Source organism: Mesoplodon mirus (genome assembly GCF_964341445.2).
Source record: "Mesoplodon mirus genome assembly, chromosome: 2".
Taxonomy (NCBI): Eukaryota; Metazoa; Chordata; class Mammalia; order Artiodactyla; family Ziphiidae; genus Mesoplodon; species Mesoplodon mirus.
Window position 1 is genome coordinate 202,375,925 of NC_138977.1, and position 27,789 is coordinate 202,403,713.

At 40.9% G+C, this 27,789-nt stretch overlaps 1 protein-coding gene across 1 annotated transcript; it reads left to right on the top strand.

Annotated features, from left to right (window-relative positions):
* Positions 1 to 410: 410 nt before the first annotated feature.
* Positions 411 to 27,783, top strand: WNT8B (Wnt family member 8B; the record flags this gene model as incomplete). Its single annotated transcript, XM_082641442.1, is given in 7 exon segments — positions 411 to 478; positions 24,204 to 24,237; positions 24,988 to 25,126; positions 25,936 to 26,061; positions 26,819 to 26,961; positions 27,173 to 27,662; positions 27,665 to 27,783. Coding segments are annotated over 7 exon segments (1,041 nt in total). The 3' UTR covers positions 27,706 to 27,783.
* Between the last annotated feature and the right edge of the window lie 6 nt (positions 27,784 to 27,789).

Below are 27,789 nucleotides of genomic sequence, written 5' to 3' on the forward strand. Positions count from 1 at the left end.
GGAGGGGATTTGCTATGTCCCTTTCTTCCTCCCCCCACCTTCTTTCTTTGTCCTCTTTCTCCGTGTTCCTCTCTTTGTCCCCTTTTCCTCGTCCCCTTCTTCTGCATTTGTCTGGGAGGATCCTGGAGTGTTCTTTTGATCGACTCAATCTTTCTCTGGCACTTGAGTTCTGATTGGCTGAAGGACTTAGAGGGGGGAAAAAAACTTTAATTAAGTAGATAATCTCTTCTTTGGAAGTTTGGCAGCTCCATTTCACCTCCCCTTAACTCTGTTTGGGATCGCTTACACACCAAGGAAGTTGGGGTTTGAGGAGAATTCCACCCCACTACCACTGAGGAGAATACTTTCCCATCTTACCTCTCAGCCTCCCAAGTTTTTAGAATTTTCTATCCTTGTCACTCCAGAGGATTATGTTGCTTATGAAGCCTTCTGTGTGCATCTTTCTTTTCACCTGTGTCCTCCAACTCAGCCACACCTGGTAAGTAACCTGGACTCTTACCTGGAACTGGGAATAGGTAAATGTATGTAATCTATTGGAGAGAGCTTATTTTCATTTCCAGAGTTGTTGGAAGCCTTGGGATCTCTCCTAGGAAAAAAATTGTTCCGTGGAGTAGGGCTCTTCCTAATTTATGGCCGGTTTTAGTAAATCTTTAGGACCCCAGGTAATAAAGGAATGGATGATCAGATGGGGGGAGGGATTCTTACTTTTATAAGTTGCTGGACCACAAATATTCGAAGTCTTTTTGGGGGAAATGGACAGTACCCCTTTTTACCAAATCCTGATGTCCGCATTGTGGAGAAGAAGAAGGTGGTTCAAAGCAAGTTCTACCGTCTGCTGAATCTGATCTTTGAGGTGAAGGCTGGAGACAAAATTCAATGGGATCTTATTTTGCACTTTCTGACTTTAATTTTTTTCATAATATTCTAATTAACTGTCCATATTGACACTTCCTAGAGACTAAAAATTTGCTCGAGCTACCGAGTTGCTAGTGGGTTAATAAACGTGTTTGAAATAAACTGCTTTAGAAATCTAAACTTCTCTACAAATGTATTTAATTTATTCCATTTACACAAATTTCTAAATTGCTGAGAAAATGTATGTGAAAGTTCTTTGTAAGCTATAAACCATTGTACAAATGATAGATGATATTATCATCATTTTCATTTAGCTCTTGGAAACCGTATAAGGATCTATATATGGAAATGTTAATAAGCAAGTATGCAATAACATACAGAAGTAAGACCTGGGAGATGCATGTTGCTAAGGTGTTTGGAATTTCTCTCCAATTAAGATATAAACTCAGTTTCTCTATCAGTTCTAATTTTGCCCATCTGTGTAACCAAGATATAAATCCAATTGTTACATTAACTATTGAGAAAACAAGAATAGGAATTTCTTTGCTGAAATCAGCTTCCTATGCTAGTTAAGAATGTATTCTTATCTTTAGTGAGTATAGCCATCTTTATTAGAGAGTCGAACAGAAGTATGCCAAATTAATACAGTTTGCAAGTTAACGCAATAATTTGCAACATCGCCGATTATAAACTGAACCACCGAATAACTGGTCGATTTTTAAGTGGCATTTTAATTAAATATTTCATGTTAAAAAAATCTGTCTTCTCTCTCCTTCATGAGAACAAAAAGACAAAAGGGAGAGCAGACTATTTCAGAGCATTTCTACTGACGTTCATGGTATTCTTCAGCTGATTCAGTATCAGCAAAAGAGAAACACGAGATTCCTTTCCCCAGTCACCAGGGCAGTGTGAAGAATTGTTCTATAAAAAATACCTTTACTGTGTGTTCCTTCCCTGCTGGAGGGGGTCATGTTCATTTCATTCCGATACTGACACAGCCACACTGAAAGGTGGCTGGGTTGCTTGTCTGTCCAAATTCAAGTGTCTGGATTCAAAAGGAGACAAGAAAAAAAGAGATGTGAAAGAAAGTTCTAATTTAAAAACAGGGTTTAAGAACCCCTTCTCTCCTTGCCTGACTTTGAGGAGAAAATGTATAAATCTCCTGTATAATGCAATTAGATTTTAATTGCTTTTCCCCTATAAGCCCCAATTTGAATGAAACATTTATACTTTGCCAAGAGTCTGGTTTGGGTAGCATTTGAAAGTGATTTTTAAACTTCACATTAAATCTTGGTTATTCTTATAATGGAACTATCAGGGTTTTGCATAAGGTCATCCTCCCCTTTGTGCCATGCAGAGAAATTTGACCAACCGCAGCCTTTCAGAGTTTCTCTTAATACTTCATTATCAACCTTTTATGTGAGGACCTCAAAAGCATTTAACAAATATAGAACCACAATTTCTGCTTGGCTGTTCAATTGTAGGCTTTCCTGAAATTACTGTCTAAAAGAGTCCATCAGCAGAAATTCCTGGGCTTGAAAAGGAGAGAATAAAGATGACATTCACCTACAACATGCAGTTTTACTAGGTATCTCAGTGCAAGATAATTGGGTGGGAGTTGGTGGGGGGGAAGCATTCTCCACAGTTTCTTCTTGTTGGGACACTTCTGAGGATAATTTCCTTTAGTAACTTGAGAAAAATCTTTTCTCTGAATTTGTTTTTCTTAATCCTAATGGCTCCAACAAACAAACAAAACAAAAAACAATAACAAAAAAAAAGAGAGAGAGAATGGGAACGCATGAATGCATGATACATCCAAGCAGATGGAGACAGTTGTAATGGTGGCCAGAGATAAACCAATTTGACTTTTCACTTCCAATATACTTACTTATCTGGCATGAACAGGCCTAGAACATGTTTTTCCTTAACTCTTACCTTTATTTTACTCCCAATGATCTCTCACAATGATACTGGGTCTTGCTCAGTTCTATCCATTTCTCTCTCTCTCTGCTCCACTCAATCACCAAATCAGAAAGATGCACTGAGACATAGAGGTTAACGCTGGCTCTGCTCTCATTCTTTAACAGAGATCACTGCCTCTCCTTCTTTCCAAAGGAGTTAAATAGGGTCATTCTCTTTTCTGCAGTAGAGCAAGAATTTATCTGAAATCTCTGGGTTTTAAGGCAGCTTTTGATATACATAATTCCTTGGTTCTCTCCAGGTACATTTTTAGGGTAACCTTTCTATGGCTCTTGAAATTTCATCTGATAATGACATGCAGAACCCCTGATTAGCAAGCACTTCAATTACCATGTGTGTGTGTGTGGGGGGGGGCGTTGAGTCCATGTTCTCACCAAGCATCATCTATAGTTTATTATTGTCTGCATATATGTGAAACTATTTTTCACATATATATGAACAATAAAATACACACTCATTTAAAAATTATTGAATTCATGGTAATTTGTTGTTATATTAAGTTTTTGTTGAGTTCTTCCCACTGACAGATAAAAAAAGAACAGGTGAGAATCCACTAAACTTTGTCAGATTAAATAGGGATTCTCATCCTCACAGAGGTTGGGAATCTGCAAAGTTGGGGAAATAAAAAGTAAGGTGTGTGGAATTGCTTTGAAATTAGGAAAATAATATGCCAATATAAAAGATTCACATACCTAATAGCTTCCCTTCTCAATAAAAAAAAGTTTATAGTCCATAAAAAAAGGCTTGGTATTCGTGGAGTAACTCGGAGGTGGATTAGGTTGGCAGCTGCACTGTAGGAAGTCCTTCTAAGGGCTTGAGACATGATCACTGAAATTTAATTCCCATTTTGTCATTGATTTCTCAATAGCGGAGCCCTGCGTTTTTCCTTTCAGTATCTCTGTATCTCTTGCCATAGATAGTATTAATATAATAATAATTATTATCATTTACAAAGGCTGTGAGGTCTGGGAGGAGACACTTCATTACAGCTTTTCTTACAAAACCAGTTTGTATAAACGATGAGGAGGATGCTCCGTGGTGCATCTTCATTTCTGTGTGCGTAGAAGATAATATGACACAAAGAAAGATCTCCTTTTTGTGATATTATATAGAGAAAAATGGGGGTATTTTTTAAAAGGCTAGAAGAAAAGGAGTTTCATTCCAAATCCTCTCTCTTCCATGGAAAGAATTTACTTTTTTTTTTTCTTTTTCCCAGCTGGGACAATTGGTTTAATGCTGCTCTATATTGGGTAATGCTAATTCTCTCTGGGACTATTAATAAAATCCCTTTTTCCTGGGCTTCATTTATTCTTTTCTCTTTTTATCCAATTGATATGATCAAATTCTCTTAATCTGCTGGCTGATTTTATTATTATTATTATTATTATTATTATAAATCAGGACATTTGCAAAGGATTTTATTTGCTCACATTTGGGTGAAATGGCTTTTTGGCTAAAAGAGTCCAAAGATTCCACCAGAACTTTGCCATCTGCTCATCCTTAAAGACTTAGTTCAGGTAGTCCCTCCTCCACGAAGTCTTCCCAGGTTAAATTAGCTACCTCTGTTCTCTGCTCCCCTTTTTCACATTTTGTAGTTTAAAAGTAGAAAGTTGCCTGGTTTACTGAAGTTCTTAACTGCTATATAGCTATAGACTCCTGAGAAAGGGTAACTTATGATTAGCTTTGGCTCCGCCCCATATCCTGGGACACAATCTATACTCAGGAATAATAATATTGTGAACCAACATTTAGTGAGCGTTCACTATGTAACTTGGCCAAAGACACACAGCTTGTCAGTAGTGAGACAGGAATTTGACTCTACACCACTTGCTACTCTGAGCCACTAAACTATCCTGTGTCAGACAAGACTCTGGTTTGTTTCCTCTGCCCATGATTTGTAGCTCAGTAGCTAGAATAGTGGACCATGCTCCTTCATTCTGTGGCCAGACTTCTTTCTCTGTCTGGCACTCCAGTTCTTCTGGGAGTTTTTAATGATATTAACAGTTTAGTCTGACAAAGATGCAGAAGCCTGGCATTGAGAAACAAAAGCTTGTACCTGGCTAGTATTTTTATTTTTTAATGTATTTCTTCTGTTAGCTTATTTAAATTGTCTCTTACATTTATTTACCCATAGAATTTATTTTTATTTCACTCCTTTCATCCCACCAAAAACTATCTGCAGTCTCTTTGATTTGGATTAGATGTGTGAAGTACTGGCTTTTGCCCTAAACCTCAAATTACTTGTTCTTTTCAACATAGTGGGTTTGTGTTTGTTTGGAGATCAGTTCAAAAACTTCTGTACTATCTGTACTGCCTCTGATGTTAAAAGTTTATGTATAGCATAAGGAAGCTAGCTCTGACTATATTTTCCTAAGAATAAAGACCTATATTTGCAGCATCTGTTAGGATTTCCAGGAGTTCAAGAATTATTGTGGGTGTCCTTCATTTCATCATTTTTAATTTCATTTCATTTCATAACAGCTTTTAAATAAACACTTGGAATCTTTAGAGGTCTTTCGCCTTTTGATTATCAAAGTAACTAGCCAATGGTAAAAACAAATTTCCCAATATCCCTAATTCAAGCACATGATGGGGAGATGTGTAGAATAAATGTATAGTGTTGATCTTCAAAAAAAAAAAAAAACCCAAACAGAAAAAAAACCTCTTTCCTATTTCCATCAGAAAGGCAGAGGAGAATTCATAGGGCTTAGAGAGAGAGGTCCGTACAATTTTTCTTAGGATAAACCCTCATTTTTCAGAAAGCAGATTTTTCTTCCTAGGTAAAAGATCATGCTCAGTTAACAGTTGGGGGAACTCTGAGCTTGGTTCACATAAATAACGTTTCCCACTGCCTCCCATCTGAAATATACCTACACTCGGAGGGCCTCTTGAAAGAAACTACCATCCACTTTGGACAGACCCTCTAGCCTCATTATAAGCCAAACTTTTATGGTTTGTTTTTCTCAATCTTTATTGTCGGCTCTTGTTATTGATCATATCATTTCACTGTATGCTTCTAAGGTCAGAGTTTTCTCCAGGCCAAGAGAAATCAGACCATAGGGGTATCGCTTAAACTTACCTTTATCTGACCAGTTCAAACTCCCTCTTCTTAATAGGATGTTTTTCCAACTTCAGCATCCTGCAGTACCAGCACAGTACGAGGCTATGTGCCAGTAGTTTCAATAAGACCCTGTAAGTGGGCCAATAGTTCAATCTTTCTATGCAACTCCATAGATGAAATTCTTATGTTTACTAGGTCAAGCTTAAACCATCCTGCATGAGGAAAAATTCTCCTTCATTCAAGACTGTAATTCTCTCTTGCTACGATAAATCACAGTCCTTTTGCTTTACTCAGGCTCTCTATATCAGACTTTGAAGGTTCCTTTCCATACTACCCAAGATAATAAATAGTGATAGTGAAACATTTTATCGTGTCTGGCATTTCTTCATGTGAATCCAAGGCATCTGGTAGAGCCTAGACTGCACAGATGATTGGTTCTGTTTGGATTATTCACTCTGTTGTTTAATTTTATATTATGAACATTTTCATTTTCTTACAAAGCTAGCGAGAACAGCATATATAATGAACCCCCATAGCTCAGCTTCAACAGTTATCAACTGCAAGCTCCTCTTGCTTCATCTATACTTTCTTGTAACATTGTCAACTGCATATATTTCTCTTTGTTTAAATCTTCCAAATACTACCATGGTTCAAAATAGGAAAAAGAATGATAGGAAAAGGAATCTTGTGTCTGAGAGATCTTGAGCCAGTAATTAGAGTGAATCTTGGGGAACATCATACAGATATGACTGCCCTTGGGGGAAAAACCAAGAATACAAATGAGTAAAAAGAGAAAATTTATTCAAAAAATATTTGAATTTATTTCTATTTGAGCTGTGGCTGGTCAGCAAAGGCAACAGAAATTGATAACTGGGTCAGATTGAGGAAAGAAAATTTTACCATCCATTTGGATTTTGTTCCATTAAGTAATGAAAATGGTACCAAAGTGCCAATGCCTGTCAATATTCCTGCCTTGAACTGGTCACCTAGTTGTGTTGTAGGATAATTTTTATAGTTACCATGCATACCTCCCTTCTTGATCCTGATATAAACTGATTGACTGATCCATCAATGCAACTGAGAACATGAATATTTTCTAAAGTCTGCACTACAGGGACCAACGTTACAAGATCATAAAACAAAACAAAACTCTTTGCCTTCATAACAATCCTGGAAGAGGTTCCTGCAATCCCAGGCTTTCTGGGAACAGTGGTTTGAGCTGTACCTTAGCAGCTTTTGCTTAGGGACCACAGAATGGAGAATGAGTACAGCTTATTCCCAGCTACAGTCCTCATTTACATGCTGAATGCTGAAGTGTTTTTTGTAGCTCAGTGTTTCTCAGCAGAGTTTGCTACAATACATAAAGAAGGAAGGAAATGAGGACAAGGAAAGAGAGCCTATCACTCTATAAAATATCCTGAAATACAAATGACTTTTCAGTTTCAAGGGAAAAGATTATCCCTTGAAAATCTATGATTTGCTTGGGAAGGAACCTGAGACTGTTTTGCAGAGACCCATGATACACAGCTGTCTGTGGGCTATTATATTATCTTTTCCAGTACTTACTTGGCAAGGGCTAGATCTGAGATAATGTGGGATTTTAATATAAATATTAAGGACAACTGCTAAAACTGAGGCATCTGTTTAACTTTTCTTTCTTCCTTTCTTCCTTCCTTTTTCTTTCTTCTTTCTTTCTTTCTTTCCTCCTTGCCAAGTGGTTTACAAGACTTTTTTTCCCCTAATATTTTAGGGCACTGCATTATAATATAGAAAATTCACATTTATATAAAACAGTTTGAGAATTATTTATAGGGCTGAATTCCCCTTGAAGAAAGAGAGGGAGTTTAAATCCGTGAAATAGATATGGGGATATGGCCAAAACTACACATTTGTTAATTTTTCCTTTTATACATATCTTGAAAAAAACCTTCACTTGGCCCCAATCTTCACTGCAATCATTTCTTTCTCTCTTTCCTTTCATATCCGTACTCCTTCAATGAATCTATACTAGCTACTTTCATTTCATAACTGTTTACTCACTGTAATCTGGCCTCTGTTCTGTTCAATCTACTGAAATACAAATTTTTAAGTAGGAGGAAACTTGCCTTTGAAATTCTGAATCCTTCTCTTCCCTTGAAGACTTCAGCTATCTTGTGCCTTCTACTTCCTTAATCCCTCCCCATAACTAAATAGGAAAGAGCCTGATTTCAATTATTTCTACTTTACAGTGGATAAGAATTAGTCATGCTGGTCACTCTTAGAAAAAGCTGCATTTTAAACTTAACTCTAATTGTACAGTGAATTATTTCTAGCTTAAATATCCTTAGGTATTGTCAGCAAACGTAGTGAAAGTGTTTGGACCAACGAGATATTATGTCACAGTCACTAGTAAGGCTCACCTTCTATATACGTAATTGTGTATGTACGTACGTTTCTGTGTGTGTGCTGGTGCGTGTGTGCTCTGTGGGACTGATGTTGTAGAGGCTAGAGTCACGAAGAATTTTGCTCAGAAAGAGCTGTCTCTGGGCTTTCCCCAGCCCAGTGCATCTCATGAGCGCTATGAGGTGAAAAACCTGGCCTTCAGACATTCATTCTAAGAGAAAGTTGTTTCACTGGGGCATCTTCTAGCAGCTCCCCTACTCTGGACCCTCCCCTTAACCTTTCCCCTGTACTCTCTCTGTGCCAAATCACCAGATGGAGATCTGTATCTGCATTCATTTACAACCACTTCTTCTTTTCCCTGGGCCATCACCCAAAGTTATTATAAACCGATGGTCTCTCCTGAAGTAGGCCAACTAGAGCTTCATGACCCAAAGAGTTTCTATGGACCTCAAAGGGCAGGGAGAAACCAAACCTGTTATTCAAGGACTTGTGGGGAAAGTAAAAGGAGGCAGAAGAAATGAAGGGATGAGAGAGCATTGAGATGAAAGTCCTTAGCATTGAGAGAAAAACACCAAATTCTGGAGAATTATAATTATATTTAGAACCTTTGTTTTTTAAAAACATGTGTGCAGAAGGGAAAAAGGGAATCCTAACTTAAATCAAAGTCATATCAACCACTGGGATTCAAATGTATCTGGGCACACTTGGGAAACCAGTGAGGCTGGCCTGCAAGGCTTTCTGCGTGAGACTGAGTTCTTTCCTGGGAGGGAACTCTCATACTGAGGGGAGAGGGAATCATGTGCACAAACTTAGCCCAGTAACAAGGTCATGGTCAGGCAAAGGGAGAAGCAAGTCTGCAGATAGCATAGTGCTGGGTGCTCCTGTTCCTGTGCCATGGAACTATACAGAACCAGGTATGTGTCCTCACCAGGGCGGCTGCACCACTCATGGTACAAGGTGATATGCTACAGACTGCCTCATGGGCTACCCTAGTTTGGAGAAAGCCCGCAAATAGGGAGAAATGGGTACAACTAATTGGATAATGGCTGCAACCGCCTGTCCACAATGAGAAATAGCTAACAGAGAATGGGAACTTGTAATTTTCTAGAACTTCCTAAGGGGGTAAAATAAATTTCTTCAAATGGTATCAGGTGAAGAGAGCTTTAAAAATTTGAGTGTATGGATCTATGGATAACAAATGTTAGGTAAGAAAAGACAAACAAACAAACTAAAGAAACTTGGAGACTTTCCAAGAGCTAAAAGAGAAGCTGTGGCATTTGTATTTGGGTGGATCTAAAGTCCCTCCCCTCCTGCCCCAGATCCCTGGGAAACTTTTTGCTGGTGATCAGGTTGATTATGGAATAGGCAATTCAGGAGGCCATATAGGCCACAAGAAAAGATATGTAATGTTGAAAGGTGTGGGTGTTTGTGCCCTAGATCAAAGAATTTTGAATTGTGGTTAGATTATGGCCAGATTACAGCCACTGAGGTGCTGCAAGTTTAGAAGGTCCCTAGAGCAGAGAAGCAATGGGGAAATGACAGAAAGTCCACAGGGCTCTGCTTTAGCAGTTACCCACAACCTCAAAACTACTAATGCATCTGTATGTGTGGACGGCTGCTTAACAAGTGTTGAAAAGATACTTAGTAACGAAGAGAATAGCAAGGACTTAAACTCATGTTAAAAGGAAGAGGAAGGAACTTGTTAATGTTGATATTAGAGAAGTCATGGCAAAAGTTAGTAAAGACAAGCAAAAGGACACAGTTTGGCCAACCAGCCCAGATGGGAGCAAGTATCAGCAGAGGTTACTTTGAGTGAAACATTACTGTGAGAGCTCAGGATGACTGATGGATAAAGAGAAGGAGAGAGAGAGATCTGATTGCTCTCTCAAGTTCTTACTGTTGGTAAATTAACTTGGGAGAAGAATGAAACAGCATTAGAAGCTTGTAGGAAAAAGCATAGGCCAAAAAATGAGTAAAGACTCATTTCAAGGTTGATGACAAGAGTGTGGAGGTCGTCTAAGAATATAAAATCATAGTTATGGCATTAAAGACTTCCATGAGTGAAAGTAGTTAGCTTGTTTCTTAGAGGACAGAGGGCCCCTATATAAAGATTCAGAATCCTTGTGAGCATATTCCATTCCCCCCAGATATTTTAGCCTTGGAATGCGGAAGGTGGGCATAAACAGGGCAGCTGTAATCACCAGGAAAACACTAATACCAAGAAAAAACTGCAGGGCTTCCCTGGTGGCGCAGTGGTTGAGAGTCCGCCTGCCGATGCAGGGGACGCAGGTTCGTGCCCCGGTCCGGGACGATCCCACGTGCCGCGGAGCGGCTGGGCCCATGAGTCATGGCTGCTGGGCCTGCGCGTCCGGAGCCCATGGCTGCTGGGCCTGCGCGTCTGGAGCCTGTGCTCCACAACGGGAGAGGCCACAACAGTGAGAGGCCCGCGTACCACAAAAAAAAAAAAAAAAGAAAGAAAAAAAGAAAAAACTGCAAGGAAGGAATGAGATCCACGGTTTTAACACTCAGTGCAATCAGAGACTCAGCGCCTCAAGGCAGTGACCAGTGAGAGCTTTGGGAACTACTGAAACCAGAAGGTGCTCCATCCAGACACAACCAAAGAGAATGTCCACCTATTTGTTACTGTTGCAGTTGGAGCAGCCATTTTCCAGAAGACTGAGGCAATAATTTGAGTCTCCCAGGCCCTCAAATTATACCTAGGTATCAGATGCTTGTAAGCACCTCCGTGTTCTCCCACTGACCAGTGCTTCTCAAAGCGGACTCTCAGGCTTATCTGCAATACAACCGTCTCGGGAATGTGTACATGCAGATTCTGACCCACTCCCCCATCACCACCGCCCAACAAGAGTCTCTGGAGCTGAGGGTCTTCATGTTTAATAAACCCCAGAAGATTCTCATGCGCTTTACAAATAATACATCTGGATTGTTTTTCAAATGCCTGTAATGAAGTCCTTTCTCCAAATCTCCAGCACTCCAGATTATGTATACATGTATGTATGTTACATTCTTATTTTTACATAATTATAGATTTGCAGAAGCTTGCAAAGAAACATGCAGGGAAGTCCTATGCACCCTTTCCCCAGCCTCCCCCCGTGTTAACATCTTACAACTGTAGTACAATATCCATAAAGCACATTCAGACTTCACCAGTTTTACATAGTCCAAGTCTGCACTTCACTGTCCCAGACTAATGGAACACCTCTAAAAGAATGCCAAAGCAAGACAGATGGTAGGAGACAGGAAGTAGGGAAAGAATCCAGTCCTGTCCAGGCCAGGGACTATGGCCACCTGACAATTAAAGGGGATCGGCGGAGTGTGGTTGTTGCTTACACCCTCCTCCACTGGGGAGATGCTGACACCAAAGTAACCCTCTTCAGGCATCTGGGGACGGGGCAGGGCTAGAGCTTCAGTCAGAGTCTTACTGAGAAATTATCCTGCTTATCTGGTCAGACCCTAGTCTCCATGTGTTTGCTTTTGAGCCATTGGAAACTGTCAGCTTCCAAGGCAATAAACAGTCTTCCCTAAAATCAGAAAGTTCACTGGTGCTTATTCTTCAGAGTCATTATAGGAGTGGAAGAGGTCCAGGGTGGGTGAACCAATAATGGCCAGGGTGTCAAGACTAAGCACACTGCTCTTGGGTGGGCAAAGGCACTTTTTGCATGAGGTCCCTGAAAGCCGATCCCAAGAAAGGTATGAACAGAACACTACAGAGTCTCTAGTTAACACTTTTTAAAATTGCTCATTTCCTTGCAAGGATGGCACCCTTTGAAAGGGCCACCTTTTGAAGGGGCTCCAGGCTGGGCCCACCACTTGGATTCAGCATATATAGGCAGATCAGGAAAATTGGTAAGGCTCAGGCCCCAGAGGTTTATCTAAATGAGTGACTATGGAGTCTTCCCAGGAGAGGATTCTCTCTAAAGGAAGGGAATTGAGAAGATCCAGCTATAAAGCTTGTCACTGGAATTTGTTAGCAAGCCCCTCAGTTTCAGTTCAATGAAGGAGGTTGGAGGGTGACTAGGAGTCTCTTTCCCAGGGGTTGTTATGAGCAAAAACAAAAGAACTATTTTGCTAAAACCCTGTAAGAACTTATACACAAATGGCAGTTTTGATACCCAAGTGGAAAAGTAAAACTCTAAAAGGGGTTAAAAGACATTTGCCCCTACATTTTAAAAAAATAGACTTTTTAAAGGAGAAGTTTTAGGTTTATAGAAAACTAGAGCAGAAAGTACAGAGTTCCCATATATCCCCTGCCCTTCTCCCCTGCACAGATTCCCCCCATTATTAACATCTTGCATTAGTGTGGTACATTTGTTTGTCCCTACTTTTTTATGCATTGAACCCAATGTGAGCAGCAACAGTACCCCCAAAATGTGCCCAGGGGATGTGGTGGTAGATAAAGCCGAGCCTGGTAGATATGGGTGCCTGGTAGGCATGAAGCAGAAGGAAGAGCTGGAGCAATGGAATAATAGAAAAGCAGCAGAGACAATGTGATAGTTAACCGAGATTTTTCTGACTGTGTGCAAAACATCCCTGAGACCTCCAGGAAATACTTATCAAGAACTTTTTGGGATCAGGAGTCCTGGATTAGTATGTGGGAATAAGAGCAAGAGAAATATGGGTTACAGAAAAGCACAGCAGTAAGGGAGTACATGCTCCAGAACCAGACTGACTAGGTTCCAACCCTGTCTTTACCATTTAACTAGCTGTGTGACACTGGCTAACCACTCTGTTTCAGTTTCTGTGTCTGTAAAATGGAAGACATACTAGTTTCTACCTCATATAATTGTAATAATTATGTGAGCTTAAAACATGTAAGGCAGTAAAAATAGTATTTTGTGTTCACAGAATAAACACTCAATAAGTAGTCCAGTACCTACCTCATGGGGTTGTTATAAAAATTGAAAACGATGTTACAGGTAAAGCACTCAGAGAGTTCCTTACATACTCGATAAACGTTAACTATTATTTGTGTGATAGAAATTAAATTTTATATGTTACCAGTATATAGACTGGAAAACTAACCAAAGGAGAGGAAACAATTATAAAATTTTTATTTGGCAGTGTAAAAGCAAAACTAACTACAGTTATTTATGTAAATTGCTTACTACTTATGCCTAATTACTATGAAGCACAATAACAATTACATATAGCATTAAGCGTGTCAGATTGACTTTGCTAAAAGTTTTGATTATAACATCAACCTCTGTATACATCTGCTCAGTGTTCATTGTCTGTTGCTCTTGTGGAATAATCTTCTGCAAATGTAGCACGCTCATCTGCTCACAATGCTAGAAAATTAGTGGGAACACAGGCTTGCCATAAACTTTGTTCTCATAGTCCCCCAAATCCTTTTTCAGTCCCTTTAATCCTAGAATTTTATGTTGATTCTGATGACCCTCCGATTATTTTTTCAAAACCCTTTAATTTGCTTTTATAGAGTACTTGCTATGTTCAAGGAACTATATTAGGAGCTGGAAGGGATACAATGATAATTAAGGCAGGCTCCACTTATAGTTGATTACAAGGGAATAAAGGAAAACCTTTATGTGAAGAAGAAAAAAGATGCTGTGAATCTTCAAAAATTCTGGCTGTGGCTTTTGAGCTAGATACTAATTTAAGAATAAGTAAGGTGTTTAAATAACATATTTATTGAGATATAATTCATATATTATAAAATTTACCCTCTTAAAGTGTACAAATCAATAGGTTTTAGTATATTCACAAATTTGTGCAACCCTCACCACAATCAATTTTAGAACATTTTCACCACCCTAAAAAGAAACCCCTTATCCATTAGCAGTCATGTCCCATTCTTCCATCCCTCAGTCCCTGGCAACTGCTAATCTACTTGCAGTTTCTATGGAATTGCTTGTTCTGGACACTTTGTATAAATGGAATCATATAATTTATGGCCTTTTGTGTCTAGTTTCTTTCACTTAGAATTATATTTTCAAGGTTCATCCATGTTGTAGCATTTGTCAGTACTTCATTACTTTTTACAGCTGAATAATATTCCATTGTATGAATAGACCACAATTTATTCATCCATTCATCATTTGATAGACATTTGGGTTGTTTTTACTTCTAGGCTATAATGAATAATGCTGCTATGAACACTCATGTACAAGTTTTTGTTGGACACATGTTTTTAATTCTCTTGAGTAAATATCTAGGAGTGGAATTGCTGGGTCATATGGTAACTCCTTGTTTAAACTTTTAAGGAATTGCCAGACTATTCTCCAAGTAGCTGCACCATTTTTTAATCCCACCAGAAATGTATGAAGGTTCTGATTTCTCCACATCCTTGACACTTGTTATAGTCTTTTTAATTTTAGTTTAGTGGGTGAAAATTCTTGTTTTATTTTTTGGTGTTTTTTTTTTTGCGGTATGCGGGCCTCTCACTGTTGTGGCCTCTCCCGTTGCGGAGCACAGGCTCCGGACACGCAGGCTCAGTGGCCATGGCTCACGGGCCCAGCCGCTCCGCAGCATGTGGGATCCTCCCGGACTGGGGCACGAACCCGTGTCCCCTGCATTGGCAGGTGGACTTTCAACCACTGTGCCACCAGGGAAGCCCTCTTGTGTTTTTTATTTGTATTTCCATGATGACTAACAGTGTTGAGCATCTTATCATGTACTTAGTGGCCATTTGTATATCTTCTTTGGAGAAATGTCTATCCAGATCCTTTGTCTGTTTTCAAATTGGGTTATTTGCCTTTTTACTCTTTAGTTGTAAGTGCTCTTTATATGTTCTGGATACAAGTGTCTAACCAGATATATGACTTGTAAACATTTTCTCCCATTCTGTCGGTTGTCATTTTACTTTCCTGACTGTGTCTTTTGAAGCATAAAAGTTTTTAATTTTGATTCAGTCCAATTTATCTGTTTTCTTTGGTTATGTGTACTTTTGGTATATCTAAAAAACCATTGCCTGACTCCAAGTCATGAAAAATTACACCTGTATTTTCTTCTAAGAGTTTTATAGTTTTAGCTCTTATATTTAGGTCTATGATCCATTTTTAGTTAATTTTTATATGGTGTGAGGTAGAGATCCAACCTCATTCTTTTGTATGTGGATATCCAGTTGTCTCAGCACTACTGGTTGGAAATACTAAGAATAGGTAAGATTTAACAGAACAGCATGAGCAAAGGTATAGAGGCATGAATGCATGGACTTCCACGAATAGCAAGTGGTTCAGCTTGACTAGAGGATTGGACAAGTAGGGATATTTAATGGGAAATGAGGTTGGAAAGGTATGTAGGGTCAGATTATGGAGGACCTTGAGTGTCCAGAGTTGGAGAACTACAAAAGATTCTTGAGTAGGATGACAGTGGAATCAGGCTTTCAGAAGATTGATCTAGCTGCAGACTCTACCTGAATTGAATGGGATAAAAAATGTTATGTAGAGAAGTCTATTAGTGGAGCTTCTACAGTGGTCTAGGTCGGAGGCCACAACTAAGGCTGCGACAATGAGAGTCACTGAGGTAGTGAGAAAGAAAAGAGGGAACTGGTATGTGAAAAATATTATAAAGGTAAAAAACACACAGGTCGTAAAAACTGATTGGATGTTGAGAATGGATTGAGAGAGACTGGGGAAAAAAACTAGTAAAGTCAGAAGAAGTGGCTAGTTTGGCAGGGAAGATGAGTTAACTTTTAAACATACTCTCCTCCATTGTTTACTGGCCATTTTTATTTCTTTTGGGATTTGTGTTGTTTGTGTCCTTTATTTTTTTTTAAGTTCTGTGTTTGTTTTGTTCTTATTAATATGTAAGAGCTCTTCATGTGTCATATATTGTAAGCATCTCCCCCAGTTTGTCACTTGTCCTATACAAGTATTATCTCATCTGACCCTCTCAACAACCCTCTGAGGTTACCACACCATCCCCACATTAGTTACGGTTCAGGTGACTGAGCACAGACTAGTCTCTTCCCAGGGTCACATAGCTAGTAGTGGCAGAGCTGGGACACCAACCCTCTGGCTCTAGAACTCCCTCTCTCAGGTTTTCTGCCTAATAATAAGGCAAATTTAGTAATAGTTTCCTAGAAAATCATCCGTAGTTTAAAAATTTTTTAAAGAAAATAGAAGGATATATTGAAATTTTTTAAAAAATAAATTTATTTATTTATTTTTGGCTGCATTGGGTCTTCATTGCTGTGCGCGGGCTTTCTCTAGTTGCAGCGAGCGGGAGCTACTCTTTGTTACAGTGCACGGGCTTCTCATTGGCGGTGGCTTCTCTTGTTGTGGAGCATGGGCTCTAGGTGCGCAGGCTTCAGTAGTTGTGGCATGCAGGCTCAGTAGTTGTGGCTTGCGGGCTCTAGAGCACAAGCTCAGTAGTTGTGGCGCACGGGCTTAGTTGCTCCGTGGCATGTGGGATCTTCCCGGACCAGGGCTCGAAACTGTGTCCCCTGCACTGGCAGGCAGATTCTTAACCACTGCACCACCAGGGAAGTCCCTTGAAACCTTTTATAGTATTTTCTTTGCATGAATCAACTTAATTGTATGTATTTGTGTTTCTCTTTTTCTTGGTGACTCTAGCTAGAGATTTGCTGTTTTATTATCTTTCAAAGACAGCTCTATAAAACTACTGTTTTTCTGTCTTCTAATTCTTTAACTTTTGCTTTTATCTTTTTGATTACGTTACCTATTTTTCTTAGGTTCACTTTGCTGATTTCAAAAGAACACACAGTAAATTTTTTTTTAATTCTTAAAAAAAAAGGAGAGTTTTTCTCTCAATATAATAGTGATTTTCAACCACCATGAGAGTGGGGAGGGAGGGTAATTATAATCTCCAGGAAGACTTTTTCACAGATAATCTACTATTTTCTTGTCTCTTGCACCAATTGCCCACCCCACCCCAACCTTTGAGGATTATACTGTTATTGAGAGTGCTTTCTAATAGCTGTGTGTTTCCCTTGTAAGAAAAAACTCAAGTTTTAACCATATCCCATAAGTGTTCATATGATATTATCATTGTTAATATTTTGGAATAGGCATTGGAGTTATTTGAAAAGTGTGTGTTTTAATATTAAATAGTTAAAATTTTAAAAAATAAACATACTGTCCTCACAATTAGATATATTCCCAGGAGAGAAGTCTAGCATTCATTTGGAAATGCAGCTCTGGATCTCAAGATGGAAGTCAGGGTTAGAGGTAAAGATTTGGGAGATATTGCATAATCATGGTGGTAAGACCTTGGGCATAAATGAAGGATTCTCTCCTTTCCCCCATCTCTCTAGATTGCTGTTCCTTCTGAGTTTCCTCAGATGATACTTCTTCCTGCTCCCACCCCTAAATGTGAGTTCCTTTGTTCTTTCATTCAACAAATACTTATTAAATGCTTACTATCTTCAGGCACTGTTCAAGGCACTGATAATACTTGGTGAACAAAACAGACCAAAAAAAAAAACCTGCCTAATGAAGCTTACAGTCTAGTGGAAGGAGAATATACAAATAAAGATGTAAAACCTAGTGTTCAGATGATGAAAAGTGCTGTAGAGAAAAATGGAGCAGAGAAAGGGGTGGGGGAAGTTTCAATTTTTAAATAGATGATCCAGGAAAACCTCAGGGAGAATGACACATTTGATTAAAAGGCCAGTGCAGGTGAAGAAACAAGCTGTGTGACTATCTGAGTAAAAACCATTCCAGGCAGAAAAGACAGCAAGTGCAATGACCCAGAGGCTGGAGAGTGCCTGGTGTGTTGGAGGAACAACAAGGGGACCAGTGCGGCTGGACCAGAGTAAGTGAGGGGAGAGTAGTAGGAGATTAGGCCAGAGGCCTAACTGGGTGTCAGATTGTATAGGATCTTATAAACCACAATAAGAATTTGGCTATCACTCTATGTGAGATAAAAAACCACTAGAGGATTTTGAGCAGAGAGTGGCAAAATTTGATTTATATTTTAAATGGATCACTTTTTAAAGGGACCAATCATTTTGAGCATAGATTATGGGAGAATAAGGGTGGAAGCAAGGGGATCAGTTTGCAGGCCTTAATGATAATCTAGGCATGAGATAATGACAGCTTGGACCAGGGTGACAGCAGTGAAGGTACTGGGAACCAGTTAGAGTCTGGATATAATTTGAGCTGGAGCTGGCAGGAGTTGATGACAGACTGAATACAGGATGTGAGAGAAAGAAAGGTCAAAGATGACTCCAAGATTTTTGTCTGGCCAATGGAAGAAAGAACTGTCCATTCCTTAGATAGGGAAGACAATGGGAGGAGCAGGTTTGAAATGGTGGCAGTGAAGATCAAGAGTTCAGTTTTGGACGTGTTAAGTTTGAGCTGCCTATGAAAGATCGAAGTGGAGATGTCAAGAATATAGTTGGGGGAATTCCCTGGTGGTCCAGTGGTTAGGACTCCGTGCTTCCACTGCAGGGGGCCCTGGTTCAGTCCCTGCTCAGGGAACTGAGATCCTGCAAGCCGTGTGGTGCAGCATGGCCAAAAAAAAAAAAAAAAAAAAAAAAAAAAATTAGGACTCAAACACTAGTTCTTTTAAAAAAAGGAATATAGTTGGATATGCAAGTCTGGAGTTTAACAAAAGGTCTGAGAAGAGTTGGGAGGGTCCAGAAAGACATAAACCCTTTGACTGACACCCAACCTGGGTAGTGTCATCAGCAATTGTACGTATAGGGAACGGGAAGCTTGCACCTTCATCTAGTAGTATGCTGCTTGGATCATGCTCTGTAGAGCTGTCTCCATCTTCCACTGTTCGTTAGCATCTTTCCTTTAATCATATTACTGTCCCTAGGTGGCACCCATACAAACACTTAAATTCTTTCCTCTTTTGCTCTCCTCACATTACACACTCACTATGCTTTCTGTAATCCATATTCTATTTTACTCCTCAAAAGGACACCTTGCCATCATCTCATTAATCAAGAACAAGACCCTCCTCCTTTGGTGCTCAGCGCAAGGACATACTGGAGTCTTTTCTTCATACTGGATACAAGTAACCCCTTCCATGTGGTTCAAATATATCTGCAAATACCTCGGGGTTAACAACCCAAGTCAACTTACGGGAATTTTGTCCAAATAAGGCCTACAGTTGTGTCATATGGCAAGTGCTCAATTACATCTGATTGATTAATCAACTAGGCTATACCAGCATATCATACAAATCTTTACATACTGTAGGATCTTCGAGGAAAGAAGAATCTTCTAGCATCTCTGCTCATCACTCTCTGTGACTTCAACTCAGTGTCCTCTCAAAGGAAGTCTCTTGACCCAGGCTCACCACTAAGCTTTCTCCTTTGGCTGCCACCCAGTCTTCATTTTGTTGCTTTTGTTTTCTTTCCTGATACTGTCTGTCTGTCTTGTGGAATGGGAACTAGCCTCTGTCTGGCCTGGTAATGTACAAAAATCTTCAAAAGTTATCCCTCACATAAAGATTGCCCTTCTGAGACACAGCAAGCTCAGGCTTCTTTATCTGAGGCACAGGAACTGGCTGACTTGTCTGACACTAGTCTTTAAGGATCAGAAATTTATCTCCAAACCCATAATGGCTTTGGCAATTATGAGTTCATTCACATCATTTTGAATTTATTTTCCTGCTTTGATGGTACTACTGCCCCCAAGAGGGTACTGCTTCTTTGTATTTATTGCTTCTTTAATTTTGCTTGCCAAGCATTAAAAAGTAGGCCTTGGTTTTGCTAGACTCTGTAGTCTTTTATGATTTTCTAAAATTCTGTTACATTTCTTTCTGAACCTTTTCCATCTTCTCTCATATGGCCGCATCTCAGTTTATTGATACTGTTTGTCAAAAACTACCCGTATTTTAGGTGTTGTGTGTGTTCTGTATGACGCCAGTCAAGCTATTTTGGCCTCTGATGGGAAACTGAACTTTCTTAGCCTTTTTCATTTCCAACCCACTTTCTGTGATGGCCAGCATCTTACTGGCCTTTGGAAATGCAGGTTACAACAACTTTCATGGAATAATACATAACGATTCCCATGTTACTTTCTCCCAATATAATGGAAAAAGAAAGATAATAGGTAATATATATGCATTAATTTTCACATGCCTATACTGAAGTCCATTTGCCAAATCTCTGGCACTCTAGATTATGTATGTATATTTTTAATTTTTGTATAATTATAGATTTGCAGAAGGTTGCAAAGAAACATGCAGGGAAGTCCCACACACCCTTTCCCCAGCCTCCCCCAGTGTTAACATCTTACAGCTATAGTACAATATCCATGAAGCTTATTCAGACTTCAACCAGTTTTACATACACTTATTTGTGTGTGTGTATGTATATATGTATGTATGTGTATAGCTCGATGCAATTTTGCCACATGTATAGCTTTGCAAAACCATACCACAATCAAGACACTTTACCATAACCGCAAGACTGTCTGGTGTTATCACTTTATAGTGGTATCCATCCCCTATCCCTAACCCCTGGTAACCATTAATCTAGTCTTTAGCTCCATAATTACATATTTAACCATTGCTACATAAATGAAATCATGCAGTATGTATCATTTTGAGATTGGCTTTGATCACTCAGTTTAATTTCCTTGAGGTTCATCCAAGTTTTTGTGTGTATCAAGAGTTCATACCTTTTTGTTGCTGAGTAGCACTCCATGGTATGGATGTACCACAATTTTTTTAACCAGTCACCTTTTGAAGGACATCTGGGTAGTTTCCAATTTTTGGTTATTCTGAGTAAAGTTGCTATGAGCATCTGAATACAAGTTCCTGAGTAAAAATAAGTCTTCATTTCTCTTGGATAAATGCCCAACAGTGGAACTGCTAAGTAGTGTGGCAAGTCCATTTTTAGTTTTGAAAGAAACAGCCAAACTATTTGCCAGAGTCAGATTATTTATTTTTGGAATTTAATTATGACTCAATCCCTAGAAAGTTATTCCACTGTTTACCTCTTTCTGATTAGAGAACTATCCTTCTAAGAGTCCTGTGGAGTCAGATGGACCTGGATTCAGATCTTGCTTCAATCACTAATTAACTGGGTGAGCTTGAACAATATATTTAACTTTTTTGAGTCTCTCAGATTCCCTATTTGAAAACTAGGGATAACAATGCCCAAGATAGTAAGGATTTAACAACATCAACATGTAAAATACTGAGAGTAGAGTGTCTGGTAGACAGTAGCAAGTTAATGGTAGCTCTCTTCCCACTCCACGGCAAAATAACGATCAAACATTACTCCCAACATTTTTGGTATCTGAAATTTTAAAAATCCAAGCAAAGCATAATACTAGCTCCTTTTGTACATGTTCTTTTTTTCCCCACTAAATTAAGTAGATTCCTTATGCAAAATTTTTCCTTGGAAAAACCATTTTCCCTTTCTTCCTCTCAATTACAGACTTGCTTTATTGTGCTTCACAGATCTTGTATTTTTTACAAATTGAAGGTTTATGACAACCCTGGATTGAGCAAATCTATTGGTGCCATTTTTCCAACTGCAGTTGCTCACTTAGTGTTTCTGTGTCACATTTTGGTAATTCTTCCAATATTTCAAACTTTTTCACTACTTTTATATTTGTCATGGTGATCTTTGCTGTGGGAATTCCCTAGCAGTCCAGTGATTAGGACTCATAGCTTCCAATGCCATGGGCCTGGGTTCAATCCCTGGTCGGGGGCCTAAGATACTGCAAGCTGTGCAGCGCAGCCAAAAAAAAAAAAAAAAATTGATGTTACTATTGTAATTATTTGGGGGCACCACAAACAATGCCCATATAAGATGGCAAACTTAATCAACAAATGTGTGGGTTCTGACTGCTCCACCCACCAGCCACTCCCATCTCTCTCCCTCTCCTTGGGCCTCCCTATTCTCTGAGACACAACAATATTGGAATTAGGCCAATTAATAACCCCACCATGATCTCTAAGTGTTCAAATGAAAACAAGAGTCACTTACTTTCAATCAAAAGCAAGAAATTATTAAGCTTAGTGAGGAAAGTATGTCAAAAGCCAAGATAGGCCGGAAGCTAGCCCTCTTCCCCAAACAGTTAGCTGCATTGTGAATGCAAAGGAAAAGTTCTTGAAGGAAATTTAAAGTGCTACTCCAGCGAACACAAGAATGATAAGTGAAACAGCCTTATTGCTGATACGGAGAAAGTTTTAGTGGTCTGGATAGAAGATCAAACCAACCACAACGTTCCCTTAAGCCAAAGCCTAACCCAGAGCAAGGCCCTAACTCTCTTTAATTCTATGAAGCCTGAGAGAGGTGAGAAAGCTGAAGAAAAGTTTGAAGCTAGCAGAGGTTGGTTCATGAGGTTTAAGGAAAGAAGCCATCTCCATAACATAAAAATGCAAGGGGAAACAGCAAATGCTGATATAAAAGCTGCAGCAAGTTATCTAGATTCCAGATCTAGCCAAGATAATTAATGAAGGAGGTGAAACTAAACAACAGATTTTCAATGTAGATGAAACATCCTTCTACTGGAAGAAGATGACATCTAGGACTTTCATACCTAGAGAGGAGAAGTCAATGCCTGGCTTCAAAGCTTCAAAGGACAGGCTGACTCTCTTTTAGGGACTAAGTCAGCGAGTGACTTTAGATTGGAGCAAATGTTCATTTACCATTTTGAAAATCCTAGGGCCCTTAAGAATTATGTTAAATCTCCTCTGCCTGTGCTCTATAAATGGAATAACAAAGCCCGTATGACAGCACATCTGTTTACAACATGGTTTACTGAATATTTTAAGCCCACTGTTGAGACCTACTGCTCAGGGAAAAAAAAGATTCCTTTCAAAATATGACTGCTCATTGATAATGCACCTGGTTACCTGAGAGCTCTGATGGAGATGTACAGTGAGATTAATGTTGTTTTCACATCTGCTAACACAACATCCATTCTGCAGCCCATAAATCAAGGAGTAATTTTCACTTTCAAGTCTTATTATTTAAGAAATACATCTTATAAGGCTATAGTTGCCATAGATAGATTCCTCTGATGGATCTGTGCAAAGTTAATTGAGAACCTTCCGAAAAGGACTCACCATTCTAGATAATTAAGAACATTCATGATTCATGGGAAGAGGTCAAAAGATCAACGTTAACAGTGGTTTGGAAGAAGTTGATTCCAATCTTCATGGATGACTTTGTAGAGTTCAAGACTTCAGTGGAGGAAGTAACTGCAGATGTAGTGGAAAGAGCAAGAGAACTAGCATTAGAAGTGGAGCCTGAAGATGTGACTGAATTGCTGCAATCTCATGATAAAACTTGAACGGATGAGAAGTAGCTTCTTATGGATGAGCAAAGCAAGTGGTTTCTTGAGATGAAATCTACCCGTAGTAAAGAGGCTGTAAATATTGTTGATATGACAACAAAGGACTTAAGACTATTACATAAACTGGCTGATAAAGCAGTGGCACTGTTTGAGAGGATCGGCTCCAGTTTTGAAGGAAGTTCTACTGTGGGCAAAATGCTATCAAACAGCATTGCCTACTACAGAGGAATCATTCATGAAAGGAAGAGCCAATCAATTCGGCAAAATTTACTCTTAGTTTAAGAAATTGCCACAGCCACCCCAACCTTCAGCAACCACCTCCCTGGTCAGTCAGCAGCATAACATCGATGCAAAACTCTCTGTCAGCAAAGAGATTACGACTCGCTGAAGGCTCAGGTGACGATTAGCACTTTTAATAATAAACTATTTTTTAATTAAGGCACTTACATTGTATTTTTTTAGACATGATGCTATTGCATACTTAACAGACTACAGTATAGTGTAAACATAACTTTTATATGCACTGGGAAACCAAAACATTCACGTAACTGGCTTTATTGTGATATTCACTTTACTGCAGTGGTCTGAAACCAAACCAGTAATATCTCTGAGGTGTGCCTGCATATTTGCTGAAGTAATTCTCACAACTCTTGGCAGCAGAAATGAATTGGTGTATCTCTATTATGTTCTGTGGTTTTTCTCTCTTCCAGGTCAGTGAACAATTTCCTGATGACTGGTCCAAAGGTAAGAAAAGAAATTCCTTTGATTTATTTGGATTTCACTCAGCTTCTTGACTGAAGACTACACATGTCAATATCTCTTATTAAATCTTTTATTATGCTATATATATTATAGGCAGAAAAACTGGCACAGAAAGGGTTAGGGACACACCCCAAACCGCACAGCAAACTAGTGTCAGAGCCAGGACAAGAACTCAGGAATATTAACTCTGAATTTATGGCCAGAATTTCCAGAGCCAGAAAAGTTTTCTTTCGCAGCGTCAGGCTACAGTCACCCATCCTCAGCGCAGGGTGGGAGGCGGTCTTCCATCTCTAAAGTGCTGGCATTGTACTACATGACCTCTAAGGACATTTCCAGCTCACAAAATGTTCTCTTCTAAGCTAGTAGTAGGATGAAAACAGCTGAAAATTCATGAATTATGTAACTGAGGCTCATTTTGGAGTGACAGAATAGTATAATGAGTAGAGGCAGTGAGGTCTAGAGTCTAATGAAACCGATTTTCATTCCTACTTTAAACATTTGTTAGTGGTGGGACCTTGGGCAAACTGTTTTCCATCACCTCTCTGAGCCTTAGGTTTCTACCTAAATTTGTGATGTTATTTGTGATGTTAAAAGCATATTTAAAGTGCTTACTCTGTCATTATTTTGGAGGGATGGGAGTGCACAGGAAAAGAGGTGCTTGGCCACTTAAGGGCAAATGCCTCCCAAGTTCAGTTGCTGTGAGTCTGAAGTTTGACCCCTGTGTCCCTGCAGGCTTACTTGATCTACTCCAGCAGCGTGGCAGCTGGTGCCCAGAGTGGTATTGAAGAATGCAAATACCAGTTTGCCTGGGACCGCTGGAACTGCCCTGAGAGAGCCCTGCAGCTGTCCAGCCATGGCGGCCTTCGCAGTGGTAAGGAAAGCCTTGGCCACAGCTCCCTGGACCCCCTGGCCATAGGTTAGAGCCCCACTCTCCAGGGGTGGCCCCCTGCCTCCTCTACACCCTTGTTCTCAGCTGGTCTCTGCTCTCAGGTCATTGCCCTCTCCAGCATCTTCTCTGTTCCTTCTCCAGCTCCTCTTTCCTACCTATAGAGCTTTTTTCTTTCTTCCCCAACACCCTCAATGCTCAACAAATGGACCTATACCACCCTCAGTCTCCCGGCTGGCTAAAGGCTTCCTCAAACTATAAATAAGGTAGGTAGGGGTCGTAAATCTTCATGCCTCTTAGCCCCTTCCTTCAGCAGGCTTAGCAGAGAGGTACAGGGCAAGTGGGAACTGACTTGGAGCCCAGATTCCCATGGAGAAGATAAAAAGCGGCCATGCAAGGAAATGAAAGAGCTGCCAATCAGTGGTTCTTTTCAGGACTAGCTAGCACCTGCCTCTCAGACTTCAATGTTCCAGGAGGAAGTGGGGATGGGTTCTTTACAACCTAACCTTCAGATTCTCCCCCATTCCTTTCTTGGGCTCTTTCCCACCTAAATCGCACCCATATCAACAATAATCTAGCCACTCAGTCATAAAATGTGTGACCTGAAAAGATGGGAAGGAAGAAGAGCAGGGCTGAGACCAGGGCTGGAGCAGACCCTGGAAGAGAATAAGGTACATTATAAAGGTGGGGAAATAGAATGGAGCAGGGAGAGGAGGGTATAATGATGGTATTAAAGGTATGTCTTTGGGCTGTAACTCCTCCCTCTAACTCACTCAATTTTTGGTTCCTGCCAGCTAATCGGGAGACAGCATTTGTACATGCCATCAGTTCTGCCGGGGTTATGTACACTCTGACTAGAAACTGCAGCCTTGGGGATTTTGACAACTGTGGCTGTGATGACTCCCGCAATGGGCAACTGGGTGAGTAGTGATCTTGAGGGTGGGTAGGGCAGCCCAATGAAGTTCACTTAAATAATGAGAAGCTTGGTGGGTACTTGGTGGGGTGAAGAAGAGTTGTGTTCTTCTAAATCTGAGGAAAATCAGGGCGAACCAGTTTAAGCCCAAACCCTACAGTGACAAACCAGGCTAAATGTAGCTGGGGACCCTTCTCTGACTGGGTGGTTTCCTTAATTTAAACACAATAATGATAAAGGAAGAACCCTGCCTTCAGAATCATTCCTATTACTGTCTCAAACATAGGGGGAACACCCTTCCATGCTGCCTATCCCTATCTCCTTTCCACTGTTTACCTCCACTATCCTTTCCAACCCCCTGCCCTGCAGCTCAACTGCCAACTGCTGTTCCATATCTGAATTGCCCTTCTCTCTCCCCCTCAATGCTGTGCTTTCCTCACCTTTTTTGCACCATTATGTCCCTTCCAGGCGTCGCTGGCGGAGGTCTGCACACTCTGCCCAAAGGCCAGAAACATAGTAACAGGGTGAGCAGGCACCTGTCTCACTTGGCAGCTACTCATGTCCTGGAGTCCTGGGCACGGGATTGGCTGAAGCTGGAAGTAGGAGCACAAGGGTGGCAAAAACAAATCTAGGGTGAAACTAATTTGGAGACAGGGCACTCGCCCCACCTGAACCCTTCCCCACCTCAGATCCCCCAAACCCACTTAGAACCAGCAGCCCAGGAGGCTCCGGGCCGTCCTTTCTTCCCACTGCCTTTTTTCCAGGGGGCCAAGGCTGGCTGTGGGGAGGCTGCAGCGACAACGTTGGCTTCGGAGAGGCAATATCCAAGCAGTTCGTCGATGCCCTGGAGACAGGACAGGATGCTCGGGCAGCCATGAACCTGCACAACAACGAGGCTGGCCGCAAGGTGAGTCCTGCAGCCCCTGGGGTCAGGCAGCTGGCTCCATCCACTACCAGCCCTAGGTGCGGACGGCTCTTCAATTCATTCATCAGATTGGGGAATCGCGGCATCCAGGCGGCTGGCCACGTAGACTAGCTAGAATCCTCGCAACCCGCCAGAGGGTGACACTCCCCAGGCGCTTAATCCCTGGCCCACTCACTCCTAGCTCTCTTCCCAGGCGGTGAAGGGCACCATGAAACGCACGTGTAAGTGCCACGGCGTGTCTGGCAGCTGCACCACGCAGACCTGCTGGCTGCAGCTGCCTGAGTTCCGAGAGGTGGGCGCGCACCTGAAAGAGAAGTACCACGCAGCTCTCAAGGTGGACCTGCTGCAGGGTGCTGGCAACAGCGCGGCGGGCCGCGGCGCCATCGCAGACACCTTTCGCTCCATCTCCACGAGGGAGCTGGTGCACCTGGAGGACTCCCCAGACTACTGCCTGGAGAACAAAACTCTAGGACTGCTGGGCACCGAAGGCAGAGAGTGCCTGCGGCGCGGCCGGGCCCTGGGCCGCTGGGAGCGCCGAAGCTGCCGCCGGCTCTGTGGGGACTGTGGGCTAGCGGTGGAGGAGCGCCGCGCCGAGACCGTGTCCAGCTGCAACTGCAAGTTCCACTGGTGCTGCGCGGTCCGCTGCGAGCAGTGCCGCCGCCGGGTCACCAAGTACTTCTGCAGTCGCGCGGCGGCGCGGCGCACAAACCCGGGAGAAAACCCTAAGGGTCCCCTTCCCCACTCTCCTTTCCCAATGTCCTTGGCTTCTTTTAGAGACCCCAGTAGTAGAGGAATCTAGGGAATAGGGAC